The 15,632-nt window shown below is 45.0% G+C and overlaps 1 protein-coding gene across 1 annotated transcript in view; it reads left to right on the top strand.

The window, feature by feature from the left end:
* The window catches only part of CNTNAP2 (contactin associated protein 2), a 1,506,181-nt gene that overhangs the window by 1,089,107 nt on the left and 401,442 nt on the right, over window positions 1-15,632 (top strand). The window contains exon 14 of the mRNA XM_064290350.1: window positions 5,676-5,832. Within this exon, the coding sequence (XP_064146420.1) occupies window positions 5,676-5,832 (157 nt within the window). The remainder of the gene's footprint in view (window positions 1-5,675; window positions 5,833-15,632) is intronic.

Genomic DNA, 15,632 nt, shown 5'->3' with positions numbered 1-15,632 from the left:
TTGTATCTATGAGACTGCCAAGACACGTAATTTTTCATTTTATTTTTAAAGTCCTCAATCTAAACAGAAAAATGTGGTTGTAGATCAGACTGTGGTGAACCATAGAGTTTTCAATGGCTAATTTTCAGACGTAGATCATCAGACCTTTCTTCCTAGCCTGTCTTAGACTGGAAGCTCCACTGAAACCTATTTAGCATCATGGCAACACGCAGGCCTCCACTGACAGACGGCTGGAGGATGCCCACGAGGTGCGTGGCCGGGAACCCAGCCCAGCTCTCCCATATGGAAGGCGAGAATCCTACCACTGAATCACAACTGCCCCATACCTTGTCCTCACAGGTCTAAGAATGTCTCGTACACCCGCTAGTGTGTTTACTAAGAGAACATATTACCACCATCCGTGCCTTGATGTGGGTTATGTAATCCCACGAGAGTGTCAGCTGAGCTTCACTGATGCTCACAGGGGGGCTAAGAGCAGTGGTAAGGGAAGGGGCATGGGAGATTTCAGAGCGTGGTCGCTGCCAGTGGGCTCCCCACTGCGGGGACTGGGGCAGGTCAATACGAGGGCAAAGGTTGGGTGGGGTCAGAGTGGAGCCTGGGCAGTTCGGGGGCAGACGCTGGGTGGGTAGGGGCTGCCAGCAGGGGCCTGGGCAGAGCTCCATTTCCAGGCTAAACAGCCCCGGGGTTCTTCAGCAGACATGTAGGTAAGGGGGTGGGAGCGGACAGAATAAATCAGATTCCATCCACAGCTCAAAGAAGGGTGGGAATGACCGCACAACTGGAAGAATGTAATCAGTGTCAGCGGGCTGTACATGCAGAAATGGTGGGACTGGCGTTTGTTCTGCTGTGTATGTTCTCAGCAACAACAAAATAAACGAATAACCTAGGTTCCATCAAGCTAAAAAGGTGCTTTAAGCTTTCACTTTGGAGCCTGAACACCCGGTGCCCTTGTTTTCAATTTTCCGGGGAAGCAGATGGGATGGAAACTAACCCACTGTCCCAGTAGCCACACCAGCTCCTATCTCAGAGCCACCAGGATGACATGTATTTACGCAGCCCATTAAGTCACTCTGTGCAGCTCAAAAGTTCCAAAGAGCACATTCGGAAACCACAGGTATGTGCCCCTTGTCACCAAGAGGCCTCCCTGCATTTGTCCTTGCACATCCAACACGACTTGTTGCTGAGAAAACGCCCAGAGCACCACTGTTTCTTCAAGTTCTGAAAAAGCAAACAGCCTCTTTCCTTTCTCCCTTCCCCAGCTTAATCAGCCACACCATAATAAAACCTCCATCAAAATACAACTCGATCTTAAGTGGCCACAAACAGTGCAGTGATTATACTTGATTTCTTCCATCTCTGGCTGTTTTTCTACAATACGCTTTACTTTGATAATTTAGCTTCCAGTGGACTTAGAGCCCGGTCCACGGTTAGCTAATCTTGCTGTGGTCATTGCACCCCCTTTACAGTTGACTCAAGTCTTCATATTCTGAGGTTAGAGAATTTCTTGAACTCTTGGAAACCAGATAATTAAATTATTTCTTTTCTCACCACTTCTTACTCTTGTCTTTTAAAAAGTCTTTTCTTTTTTAACGCCTTTAACGGCTTTTCCCCGAGGCCAATTAGCAAGTAAGTAATGATTTCTAAAGCCGAAGTAGCAGCTCACCAGCACAGCCCTGAATAAGGTGCCTCTTTTTGCTCAGAGCAATTGAACCATTCTCCCCTTGCTGAACATAAAATACTCACCAAATTTATAATTTATTTAGCCATATTGATTAGCCAGTGCTAATAACAAAGGCTACAATTGGCTTTTTTCCCTGGAATGTGTTTTTCTTATTGACATCCCACCATTCCAGCAGGTGTGGGAACAGGGAGGCAGAGCGTTCTGTGCTGTGGTACCTGGCTTCCCCAGGAAGGACGGCACAGTCACAGCAGATTTGTATCACCCCACCTGGGAGCATCAGCCATACAAGCACAAAAGGGTTGTGATCTGAGAAGAAGATGAGGGACTGGGGAAGAAACTAGAACACTGGGCATTACAGACTGAATGGTGTTCCCCAAAACATGTGCTGAATTCCTGGCCCTTGTACCTGTAGATGTGATCCTCAGGGTCTTTCTTTTGTTCTGATATGAGGTCACACCAGTGTAGGGTGAGTCCTAAACCTAATCACCCCTGAATTATAAGAAGACCGGACTAGACAGACACACACATGGAAGACAGACGCCATGTCGGGATCATCTACAAGCTAAGAAGCCAGAGCCTGCCCAGAGCTACCTACAAGGAAGGAATAGGCACAGCCCAGACCCTAATTTGGGCTTTTTGGTGGTGGTGTTATGTGTCATGGAGTCGGTTCCAACTCACAGTGACCCTGTGTACAATGGGACGAAACACTGCCTGGTCCTGCACCATCCTCACAATCATTGTTATGCTTGAGCTTATTGTTGCAGCCACTGTGTCAGTCCATCTCGTTGAGGGTCTTCTGGTTTTTTGCTGACCCTGTACTTTACTAAGCATGACGTCCTTCTCCAGGGACTGATCCCTCTTGGTAACATGTCCGAAGTACGTGAGACAAAGTCTTGCCATCCTCGCTTCTAATGAGCATTCCGACTGTACTTCTTCTAAGACACGTTCGTTCGTTCTTCTGGAAGTCCATGATATATTCAGTATTCTTCTCCAACACCATAATTCAAAGGAATCAATTTTTCTTTGGTCTTTCTTATTCGCTATCCAGCTTTCACATGCAAACAAGGCAATTGAAAACACTACGGCTTGGGTCAGGCGCACCTTAGTGCTCAAAGTGACATCTGTGTTTTTTAACGCTTTAAAGAGGTCCTTTGCAGCAGATTTGCCCAGTGCAATGCATCATTTGATTTCTTGACTGCTGCTTCCATGGGCATTGATTGTGGATGTAAGTAAAATGAAATCCTTGATAACTTCAATATTTTCTCCATTTATCATGATGTCACTTATTGGTACAGTTGTGAGGATTTTTTTTTTGCAGGGGGGGATCTTTTAGCTTACAGAAAGATGATAAAATAAATTTCTGTTCTTTGAGCTATACACTTGTGGTATTTGTGTTACAACAGCACCAGGACACTAAGACACCAGGCTGCTCTTACTGGCTACCAGTGCGTCACCGCACACCCTGTCCTTGGTTGGGGTCTTCACCTTGAGTCCGATCCTGGTCTGATAATAGTCTGTTCCCACAGTACACTGAGGACTGCACAGAGATTAGTTCATGCCTGGGTCCCATGTGGGACCTAGGCCTCTACAGGGGCACCCACCCCCAAACAATACAACACTGAGCATCCTCGCCTAAGCTGCCGGCCACCCCTGGAGGCACAGCTGGGATCGGACACCTCTCTTGTTGCTGTTGGTTCAAATCACCCTCAGTGTCCATAATGAAAATGCAGAGTGCTACGTTGTGTCCACTGCTCATGGAAAGGAACGACCATAAATCGGGCTTCAGTTCTGAGACAAACACCCTTTCATCGGCTGTTTGAGGTACGGCCAGGACAAAGGCAATTTCTGTCAGACGGCTCAGGTGTCTGACTGGGGTCCTCCTTCCCCACCATGGGTTTAGACCCCCTTCATTTCCAAAAACAATGACATCAGCCAGAATTTCCTTTGAGAGAAAGACAATTTAGTATTAGACCCACTTGAAAAGATTCGGTGCAATAGAAAATGGGCAGGGTGGCCAGCAGAGGGTGTCCTTCACTTCTGGGATCAGCTGAGGGTACCCCTCACACACCTCTGCAGGTCAGCACTGGGCAGCCCACATGGCCTCTCCCCCCAGCGGCCAGAGACAAAACCAATAGAGATCTGCATCAGCTCACAGCCAAATGGCCAAAGCCTTTGCCTGAGTAGCTCAGATTTTATAGTTTCCAAAAAATATGGAATTTCTCAACCTCACTGTTATGCATTGAATTGTGTCCCCCCAAAAGCTGTGTTGAAACCCTAACCCCTAGTACCTGTGAACGTGACCCTGGTTGGAAATAGGGTCTTTGAAGATGTTTTCAGTTGACATGGTGTCATGATGGAGTAGGGTGGGTCTTAGTTCACCTGAGTGGTGTCCTTTTAAAAGCAGAGAAGAGACATGGAGACAGGAGATGGGGAGACAGCCCTTCGCCTCCCCATCCTCTGTCCTTCTAACAAGGCCGACTTCTCTGTCCGTATCTTTCCCCTTCATTGTTCTGCTGAATGTCTGAAGATGTTGACACAAATTGGAAACTCCATGGATGTCTGATGATCAGACAAGTGAATGAATGAATGAGTGGCTGTCAGGTCAAATAATAAACAAAGCAGTTCTGTGTGAAGAGGATTGTGCAAAGCGCTGTGGGAGGTAGTACCGCACTGCCGGCTTCTGGGCTAGCCTGCCATGTGATTGGTGGAATTGCTTAGCCCTTCTGGACTTACCTGGTGTCTGACCTGTTTCCTAACCAAAGGTCAGTGGTTTGAACCTACCAGCTGCTCCATAGGAGAAAGAAGTGGCAGTCCAATTCCGTAAAGATTTCAGCCTTGGAAGCTCTGTGGGGGAGTTCTACTCTGTCATGTGGGATCACTATGAGTCAGAATTGGCACCTAACAACAATGACAACATTGATAGTAGATATATTTTTTAAATTGGATGTCATCTAAACCTACCTAGTATGCTTAGAAATATAAATTTGCTAAAAATTAGAAAAATAAATTCTGGCATAGTTTGTTCTACAGCTTGAAAAATTGAAAGATTACTGTTGAATTGATGGTTTAAGAAATGTGTTCTGAACCACACGAATTAGGACCACTCAGTGGTCACACACTCAGCTGCTAACTGAAACCCACTGGTGCTCAGAGGGGCAAAGCTGTGGCAGTCTGTTCCCGTAAAGACTGAAGCCTCGGAAACGTACGGGGCAATTGTACTCTGTCCTCTAGGGTCACCGTGGGTCAGGATTGACTTGACAGCAACAGGCTCGGAGTCTTTTTCGGTTTTTAGTAAGAAGCAGTGAAAGTCCATGCTCAGGTCTAGTTTTCTGTGGTCTGCGTGACCATAGTTCACAGGGAAGCAGGCTAGCCGTGAGAGAGCTGTGAGTCGAGAATAGGTCCAGGGCTTCACTGGGGGCTTAGCCACCTGGCAGCTGATTGACTGTTACTCCCTAAATTACAGACGTGTGTGTCTAAAAGCGTCTCCCAAGGAGAAAGGAAATATCCTGGTGCGAAAGCTCGAGTTTACCATTTATGCTGAATTTTATTTACTTTTTAGAGCAGTGTTAGGTTTGCAGAAAGTCAGTAAGCTCCCAGGCACCCCGTCTCCCTGTCTACTGTCTCTCCTGTTACCGACATCTAGCATTCCTGTGGTCCACGTGTTACAACTGATGTACCTAAAGCCCACAATTTGCATTAGGGTTCCCTCTGTGTTGTACAGCCCTGTGAGCTTTGACAAATACGTACTGTTGTGTGTCCGTCATCACAGTATCCTGCAGAATAGCTGCACAACCCTGAACCCTGTGCTGGGCTCCATCTATGTGTGCATCCCTCCCTGAACCCCTGACCCCTGTCCACCACTGATCTTTTCACTGTCTCCACAGTTTTGCCTTTTCCAGGATGTCATGGAGTAGGAATCACACAGCATGCAGCTTTTTCAGGTTGGCTTCTTCCACTTGGCAATGTGCACTTAAGGTTCCTTCCTTTCTTGCAGATGGAAGCCCTTACACCTGGTGGGTCGGCAAAGGCAACGAGAAGCACTACTACTGGGGGGGCTCCGGCCCCGGCATCCAGAAGTGTGCGTGCGGCATTGAGCGCAACTGCACGGACCCCCGGTACTACTGCAACTGCGACGCGGACCACAAGCAGTGGTGAGTGTGTGGATGATCGGCCTGGCCACGGAGCCCCAGCCACGCTGACCAGACAGAAAGAAAGTTTGATAAGTGCTAAAATCAGAAGATAATAGGTTAGAAAGTTTGGGGCTCACCAAGTTTTCAAATGTCAGGAACATGCTGAAAAACAGACAGACGGACACATAACGTGTGGGCTCAAATTTGCTCAGAGAGAAATAATGAGCCACGCAGGAGACAGTGGTCTGTAGGATAGAAATGTGCCTTGTGACCACAGAAGGGGTGGCCAAGGCAGAGGTGTTGGACAGGCCTGGGGGAGCACCCATGTGAGCAGGGTCTCCAGGACTGTGTCACCTCCTGAAAGGTTCACTTTGAGCATCTGGACCAGGAGAGAGAAAAAGAAAGAAAGAGAGGAGACAGAGAGGAGAGACAGACATAGAGAGGGAGGGAAGAAGAAGAAAGAGAGAGCTGGAGGGAGAGAGAGAGAGACATGAAGAGGGACACAGACAGATGGAGAGGGAAGAAGGAGAGGGCAGGAGGAGGAGAGAAGAGAGGGAAAGGGAGAGGAGAGGAGGGGAAAGGTCCCTGGCCGCCAGCCACAGAGCCTCCCTGTCCACTTCTGTGTTCTGCGCTGTCACAGACCACAGCAGGGAAGATCCAGTCCAGGCTCCTTTCATTTCTCTTTTTTCTGGCTTCTCAGCGAGGGGCAGGGCCTGTGACAGCAGAAGAAGAAGGTAAACCACGGTCTTCTGTGTAAGAAAGAGAGTCTCTGAGCCTGGGAGCAGGAGTGGAAACCCAAGTGTAGCCCCAGTAGCATGCCCCGTGGGCGGCTGCTTGGCATTTCCAGGAGCCTCGAGGGCCCTCAGGGCCCTGCTGTCACCCTGGTCTCCTCCTGGGACCAAACCCCATCCACCCCAGTTCCCTCTCTACACTGTGGTCAGAAGGACACACAGAAGACAAGTTAGCTCTAGCAGTGAACCAAAAATAACTCTGAGAATATAACGGCATGCTGCTACTCATTGTCAACAAACCCCAGCAGAAGAAACAAAACAGGGTTTTGTACATGGGGCTTGTGGGATGTCCACTCACTTCCCAAAAGCCACTTTTCATTCAGTAAATAGAATTACTTACAAAGCTGTGTCTTTCAATGGCTTAGAACTTATGCTGTGTGTGCAGGCTTGTGAAATGCTTGTAGGTAGCTATCGTTATTCTTTAATTGTGGCTAGAGAAGGACGACATTGTCGGTAAAGCAGAGGGTCAGCAAAAGCAAGGGAAACTGTCAGTGAGATGGATTGGCATGATAGCCACAATGACCATGAAGATGGCATAGGGCCTACCTACGTGAAAGTTTCATGTTAAAGGTTTAAAGCATATTGCTATTGTTAGCTGTCATTGAGTCTTGGGGATTTGACCTATAACAGAACAAAACGTTGCCCGGTCCTGCACCATTCTTCACGATCCTTGCTATGTTTAAGCCCATTGGTGTGGCTATTGTGCCAGTCCATCTCATGGTGGACTTCCCTCATTTGTACTGACCCTCCACTTTACCAAACATGATGTCCTTCTCTAGCAATTGATCTTTCCTGATGATTTGTCCAAAGTAAGCAAGCTAAAGTCTCACCATCCTTGCTTCTAAGGAGCATTCTGGTTTTATTTCTTCTAAGACTGATTTGTTCATTCTTCTGGAAGTCAACAGTATATTCAATAATCTTTGCCAATGTCACCATTCAGTTTAAACTACAGGCCACAGATTGCGTGATCTTTTTAAGAACTTTTAAGAACTGAGCATTTATTCTTGATTGCTGGAGTGAATCACGTGAGCGTGGAGCCTGGCAATGAGCTTGTAGCTCATGGGTTCACAGCAAAGCAGCAGCCACCAGCGTGTAATTGCCTGATTATCGGTGCTGGGAGGGTTTTCACAGTTATTCCTGAGACTGAATGCAATTTAACATTTATGATTTGCTATTCATCAAAATAGTAAATATTCCCACCCACGGTGCCAGAACCCTAATTAGCTCAGCCTTGGCCTCAGCTGGTTGCCCACCGCAGGGTAATTTGGGGCTCTCACAACCCGACTCAACAAGTTGAGTCATCGCATCCGAAATCAGCGATTCCAGACGGGACCATCAGCAACAGCTGTCGTCACTGCTCATGTCTCCCTACATGTCCCTAGTTAGACTGTCCAGACAGCTGCATCCAGGCAGGATGGGCGTGTACCTGGTGGAAGCAAGCAGGTGGAAAGCCAGTAGCTCAGTCTTCATGCTGCAGTTAGTAAGTGGCCCCTCCTCAACACCAGGAAGGCCAGTCCCTATCTCCCGGAAGTCCACTGTGATAAAAGGGTGACATGGAGCATCTTGGGGTAAAGGGGGGGAGAGGCTGGGAGCCCTACCCATGATTCCTCACCCTCCCATCCTCTGGCGCTCATGAAACATGGTATTAAAACAGCAGATTCAGAGATTATGGCTTAAAAAAATGTTAGTGAATTCATAAGAAGAATATACTGATAATCTAAAGAGTAGCCACAAAGATTGCCAGCGTCTCTCTAATCTGTTTGATTTATCCCTTTTGCTCCCTTGGTATATACTTTTTTGAGTTCATTCAAGATGTAATATTTGTAGACCAAAGGCATTACTAATAGTCAAATTTGAGGAGTATTAATGTCACCCTCTTTTTATTTGTGGAATGCATCTACTCAGTTATGATGACCTACATGTAATTCCACCATTTCTTAATTAAAATTCAAGTCGGATTGACTGGTATACAAACTGTAGTTCATGAAAAGCCTCTATAATCTCTGTACCAAAGTTTATCTTATGAACATTTAGGATAAATGTCAAAAAATGAGAAAGAAAAAGTGATTTTATAAAGGAAAACTGAAGACACGGGGAAATCTACATGAAGAAAACAAGGAGTGTTTTTGAAATACTTCGTTGGTTGAATTCATGTAATAAGACAGTGGAGTTTTTGATTCTTAAGACGTGTTGACGTATTTGAAAGTAGTTTTGATGATTTATAGACGTCTGAAGACTGTGTTTCCTTTCTAGTTTGAATTATTCCTAGTCCCATAATTAATTATGTAGAGTAAAATTGTACTACTAACAAAATGCCAGAGAAACCAATTTAAGTTGACATTCCTCTCCAGCATCAGCTCCTACCTAATCAAAGCAGACTTTTCAAGGTTTAGTATTTACTATAATAAGACAATAAAACAACCGTATATATTAGAAAGGGTGGAAGGAACTTCTACAATGATAAATATCATGTACATATACATAAACATATATTTAGGTTTAATATACACAAATTTAAGTGGCTAAGTGCTTGGCTGTGAACCAAAAGGTCAGCAGTTGAAGCCCACCAGCCACTCTGAGGGAGGAGGATGTAGCAGTCTGCTTCCATAGAGATTACAGCCTTGGAAACCCTATGGAGCAGTTCTACTCTGTCCTACAGGGTCGCTATGAGTCGGAATCCACCGGACAGCAATGGGTTTGTCTTATTTTTTTATGTATACACACTTTTATATGTATGTACACATATACATGATATAAGTCCTTGAGTGAAGCAAACAGTTAAGCTACTTGAAAGGTTGGCTGTTCACATTCACCTAGAGGTTCAAAGGTCACATCCTGGAAAGCCTTATGGAGCAGTTCTACTCTGCATACACGGAGCCACCATGAGTCAGAATCGACTCGATGGCAACTAACAACAACAACATACATTATATAAACAATATGTGATATACAGATAGACTTAGGCTTAAACTGATAAAGGAAAAAAAAATTAAGATTTCCATTTCTTGAGGATAACTTTTTTAAGCAAAGAAAATGGAAAATGCTCTGTCCCCCAAACCGTTACTGACTCCAGACCTCTTCCTTAATCACACCCAATCTGAGGGTGGTGGCTGCCACCTGCATCTGGGAAACCTCTGAGAGTCTGATTAGAATGGTTGAAATACTGTGGATTTTAGTTAACTTATTTCCCTTGAGAGAGAGAGAGAGTGTGTGTGTGTGTGTGTGTGTGTGTGTGTGTATTGATATGGTTCCCTTTGGTCCCTGTATATTATACCTACAAGTCACTAAGTAGGATATAAAAGAGGCTTGGTTTACTCTAAGGCTTAGAAAAGTGGAATAAATATGATTTCAGACATTGTGGTGTAACTCAGGCAGCTCTTGAGTTCAAAAGAATTGGCAGGCACAGGCTGTAAATTGGCCGCCATCATCATTCTCTCAAAATAAATTTCTAAACCCAAGTCATTCTTTTGCACACATGCAATATCTTCAGAATTTCATGGAGTAAAATAAAGTGTATTTCACCAATAAATTTTGAGCTTTTCAAATAAATACAGAAAAGCTCTTTGTCAATTCAGAAATCAGCACCAATATTCCCTGGGTGATATTTTTTCAGACAGCTTGGAAAACCACTCACCTAGGGACATTTCTTAAGAGGAAAATGGCACAGTGGCCATGAGCTCAAGTCTGGGGTCTCTCTCCAATTGGAGCCCGAGCTCCACCCACCGGTTACTAAATCGGCAGTCTCTGGAAACGTCTGTAACCTCCCTAAAGCTCAGTTTCCTAACCTGGAGGATGGTGAGCCCAGGGTGAAGATGACGTCATAACCATAACTCCTTCCCAGGGCTGTGCTACATTGAAAGGGATCACGTGTAAAGTGCATGAGAAGTGGGCGGTCTTGTTAGATTTTGTCACCATTGGTGGGCAGCTTATTTCTCTTCTTTCTCATTGGGGGAAAATACTGAAGATGTGAGCTGTCTTGGAAAGAGAGTGAGGAGGCCCTTGGCTATGGCAGTGGTGAGGATGGAGGGAAGGCAAGTGGGCAAGGGCCAGGACACGGGAGTTGTGTTTCTGAGAGCTTGATGGGAGTTCAGATGGCATTGCCTCACATGAACAGCATCTAAAGGTGGCCAGATGTGGACAGGTGCTCTCACACTCCTAACTGCTCCCTGGGGCTGCGTGATGAATTTCAGAAGAACTTTTAGAAGCCACATTCTGTTACATGTTTCTTCTATAAAATGTTCCATGGGGTGATGGTGAGTTATACGTGTCCGCTTGTCTTGGCTATCGTGCCCAGGTGTTCAGTCAACCACTCTTCCAGGTCTTGCCATAAAGGTGCTTTGTAGACGTGGTTAACATCTGCAGTCTGTTGACTTTGAGTAAAGCACATCGTTCTCCATAATGTGGGCGGGCCTCATCCATCAGTCGAAGCTTTCAGAGCAAATTTTGAGGTTTCCTGGAGAAGAAGGAATTCTGACCCAGGGCCGTAACACAGCCATCCTGCCACAGTTTCTAGCCTGCCATCCTGTCCTAGAGATTTCAAACTCAAAATTGCAACATCAACTTTTTCCTGAGTTTCCTGTGAACTGCCCTGGAGATTTAGAGTTTGCTACCCCCACAATCACGTGAGCCTTAAAATCAATCTCTCTAGACAGACAGACAGACAGACAGATAGACAGACAGACAGACAGACAGATATAGACATAAACACAGATCCTGGTGCTTCTATGCTTCTGTTTCTCTGGAAAACCTCGTGTGACATCTGTGTAAGGTTAAACAGTGTGACCTACTCAGGGGGTAAGGAAGAGAGCCATGCAGATCTCTGGGGAACAGTCATCCAGAAAAGAGAACTGCAAAAGAATACCCATGAGGTGGACACTCAGACACACGCTCGTCTGTTTAAGGAGCCTCGCTGGGGCCATACGGCTGGAGTCAATTAACACAGCACTCAATGATTTTTGTGAAAAGCTAGAATTAAGGCAAAATCATGTGTGTGTGTATGTGTAGAGAGAGAACGAAAGAGACAGACTGCTTGCGTGGTGCAAACAGTTAATGAGTTTTTCTACTAACTGAAAGGTTGGTAGTTCAAGTCCACCCAGAGGTGCCTCAGAAGAAAGTGGAGATCTGCTCCAAAAATTAGCCATTGAAAACCCTATGGATCACAGAAACTTTGTCCGAAACTTTGGCTCGCTTGCTTTGGACATGCCATCAGAAAATGACATCATGTTTGATAAACTAGAGAGTCAGCAAAAACGAAGGAAACCCTCAGTGAGATGGATTGACACAGTGGCCGCAACCAAGAACTCAAAGATACCAACAATCATGAAGATGGCACAGGACTGGGTGATGTTTCATTCTGTTATACGTAAGGTTGGCATGAGTCCGAGCTGACTTGACAGCAACTGACGACACCACCACAAACTGACAGAGGCATGTGTCTCGGTGACTGAGAATATAACAGATCCACCCATGGAGGATGCGTGTACACAAAGACCAAAAAAGGAAAAATCTGTAGTAAGTACCCTGCTTCAATACCTGGCTGCTATGAATATATATTTGTAATTTATTCACTTCTTTTGTTCTTTATTTGCCAAAAAGCATTTTTCCCTCATGCTGCATTTAAGTTGCAGGACAAGTACAGAGACTTTTGGAACGGCTTATTTCGTGTAATGAATTCTGGAGCTGACCTTGGTACAGCAGCTAGGTTGTTCCCTTGGCTGTATGGCTACAGATTACCTTGGCCAGTAACCTGATGCCGAGTCATTCTTTTTCTTTAAAAGACTTGAATAAATATTTCTTTTTAAAAAAAAAAGCTCAGGCTGAATTAATAATTAAAAAAAAAAAGAATTTAATAGCCTGTATTTATTTGCATCAGCTCAAAATCTAATTTTACGGCACCTTTTGTTCAATTTCAAGTTGAAATTGTGTAACTAAAGTTGTTTGCAAGGTTGAGAGAGGCTGCATTTGAAGAATGATTCGAGTTCACTGGTTAAATTCTACCCTTATACATTTTTGGCTACTTTTTGAATTATTGCAAATATCCAGTGAATTTTTTTTTCTCCTTCTTGGCTCTTTGCTCTGGCCATGTCACTTAGGATGAAAAGATAAACTTCATTTTAGAATAATATTATCTTTCATTTAATATATTAGGAAAAATATTAATATAACTCTTTTGTTAAAAATTGTTTAAAAAAAAAAAAATCTGCCTATCACATATCTGTCCTGTCCACTTCATCACTTCCCTGCTCAGTGTAGATGTGTTTATCTGGAAATCACACGCCTGTGCTGTAGCAGACAGAACAACAGACACTGCAAGAAACAGTGTAAGTCTGGCTGCAAACCCTCGTCTTCAGTTCACGCTCGGCTTTATTAGAACTCTTAACGGGAATCTCCTCTCACATAAAAGTTGGACTGGAATTATTGAGAGGATAACAAAAAAAAAAAAAAACCCAAATGAGTTAAATAACGAGGCCTTTCTTGTACTGTTTAAAACATATGTTGATCTTTTATAATTGCCCCAAAACAGCTCAACATAAGGACATCTATCTTAGCACATTGGTTTTCAATAGTAAATTTAGTTAGAAAGCAGGTCTTTTTTAGGCAAAGGGCAATAAAAATCAAGCAAGAAGCCATGATTTCAGTCACCAGTCTGGGAGCATGGGGCCATCCCTTCTGGGGCTGTGTGGACAGCTTGTTGTTGGGTCTCGCTGAGTCAATTTTGACTCGTAATGAATGCATGGGACAGAGTAGAACTGGCCCATTGGGTTCCTAGGCTGTAATGTTTACAGGAGCAGATCGCCAGGTCTTCTCTCCCAAGGAGCTGTTGGGTGGATTTGAACTGCCGACCCTTTGGTTAGCAGCCGAGCACTTAACCACTGTGCCACCAGGGCTTAGTGTTTTTAATGCTCTCCTCCTGTGGACTAAGGGGTCCAGACCTGTCACCAGGGGTGAGTGGGTCTGCCTAGGAGCACAGTCCTTTCGGTGTGGCATAATCTGAAAGACAGAGGGCCCGGCTGTACAAGAGGACAAGAGGGTGCGGTATTAGAACAGGGTTGTTTTGTTCCCAGCAGTCTCGGATGTGAGGACTGGATGACAAAGGTGCTGCTGAAGGGCCTCGGAGTCAGCTCTGCCCCACCTACCTGTGAGCCAGCCACGTGTATTCATCCATCTTCCCCCCTGCTCCCCACTCCTGCCCCTCGCATTGTAAGGGTATCACAAGTATAAATTTTCCTCCTTTCCCTCCTCTTTCTTTAGCTCTACCTTCTGCAAACAAAATGAACAAGTAGAAGTAACAGTGCTGCCCTTACCCACCTTGGTATCAGGGTGGAGCTATTGCCCTGCACTCCCTGGGCACTCGGCCCCAGTTTTAAGGGCAAAACCCTATGAGCAGCTGTGCTCTGTCCAAAGGGTTGCTATGAGTCAGAATCGACTCAAGGGCAACGGGTTTGGCTTTTTTGGTTTGGCCCCCAAAATGGGAGCACAGCGCAAAAGGAACTCAAGCGTACCTAAGATCCTGAAGATGGTGCAGGACTGGGCAACTTTCGTTCTGCTGCACATGGGGTCGCCGTGAGTCGCAGCCAGGTCCACGGAAGCCAACAACATATAAAACCATGGTGGTGACAATAACAACGGTAGTTGCCATTTACCACAGCAGTCCTCAGATCAAGGGGCCTCTCCCCATTTCCCAGGTGGGGGAAGTGGTTTGAGCAGGGCTCTCTCTCTTTCTGGTTATCTCGCAGCTTAAAATCAGCAGCTAGTTTTGAGCCCCTGTGTGTATCCAAATTCAGTTTTTTTCACAACACCGACACCCCCCTCCCCTGTTAGCTGTGGGAACTGTGAGCTGTTATCATGGTTTACTTTCCCAAATCAAAAGTCATTTCCTAAAATTAGTGCCAACCATCACTCCTCATAAAATATGCACATAAACAGAAGAAGGGGAAATAGAGGAAGTATCCCCTACCCCAGTACTGAGACTCACTGCTCTGAGCTCTCTCATTTACAGCATGCCACATTGGTGCCAAATCACACAGGTAGGTGACAGAACAAGATGGAACCCAGAATCCAATCCACAGGTAGACGAGCCGGACATGACACGGAGTGACAGGAGGAACCGGTGGGAAAGAATAAGTGGTGTTGTGTCAGTGTGCTTCCATACTAGAGAAAATGAAATAGGCTCTTCCTTCTCAGACAAACCTGGGAGAGATTATAGACCTGAATGTGGGAAAAGAAAAATTTGAAATACATTAGACAATAAAACTTTAAAAGTGCTAAAGGAAATGTAGGTACTACCTTATGAGGCCTGGATAGGAAAAGGCAAGCCAGAAATTAAATTTTGGTAAATTCAACCTCACTGAAAAGTAGCAATGTTTGTATGACAAGCACCTGTAAAATTTAAAACACAAATAGCTGACCAGAAGAAGATATTTACAACCTATGACAAGAGACTTTTATCTTGACTATGATCAGAACAAAAACCAAAACCAACCCTTTGCCACCAGGTTGATTCCAACTCATAGCAACCTGGAGGGCAGAGTAGAACTGCCCCATGGGGTTTCCGAGGAGCGGCTGATGGATTTGAACTGCCCACCTTTTGGTTAGCAGCTGAGCTCTTAACCACTGTGCCACCTCCAAATAGTAGAAAGGGTGGGCCGCACTCAAAATTCAGTTAGGAATTAGCCAGAATGATTTAGTTAGAATTTTAAAATAATATTTTGATTAAATACCATTTAAGTGTTTTCTTTAAATTATGTATAATTGTTTTTATTCATCTTCTAGGCCCTATGAGAATAACTGCTTAGAAAGTCAGGTGACAGGTTATCTGCCCTGGATTCACAGAAAAACTGCCAAAATGCTAGAGATGCCCCAATTCTAGGCATGGTGGAGGGCACAGATGGTTTAGAGCAAGAGAATGATAGCTTAGAAATAGACCGTCTAACTTTAAATGTGTCTGTTGTAAATTGGTAAAAAAAAGAAAAAAAAGGTCACATAAAGTAAAGTAAAATTTTCCCCGCAATTCCCCCTTCCTCCCCTTCC

Source organism: Loxodonta africana, chromosome 8, assembly GCF_030014295.1.
Source record: "Loxodonta africana isolate mLoxAfr1 chromosome 8, mLoxAfr1.hap2, whole genome shotgun sequence".
In the NCBI taxonomy this organism is placed as follows: domain Eukaryota; kingdom Metazoa; phylum Chordata; class Mammalia; order Proboscidea; family Elephantidae; genus Loxodonta; species Loxodonta africana.
This window is presented reverse-complemented; position numbering and strand designations above follow the sequence as displayed.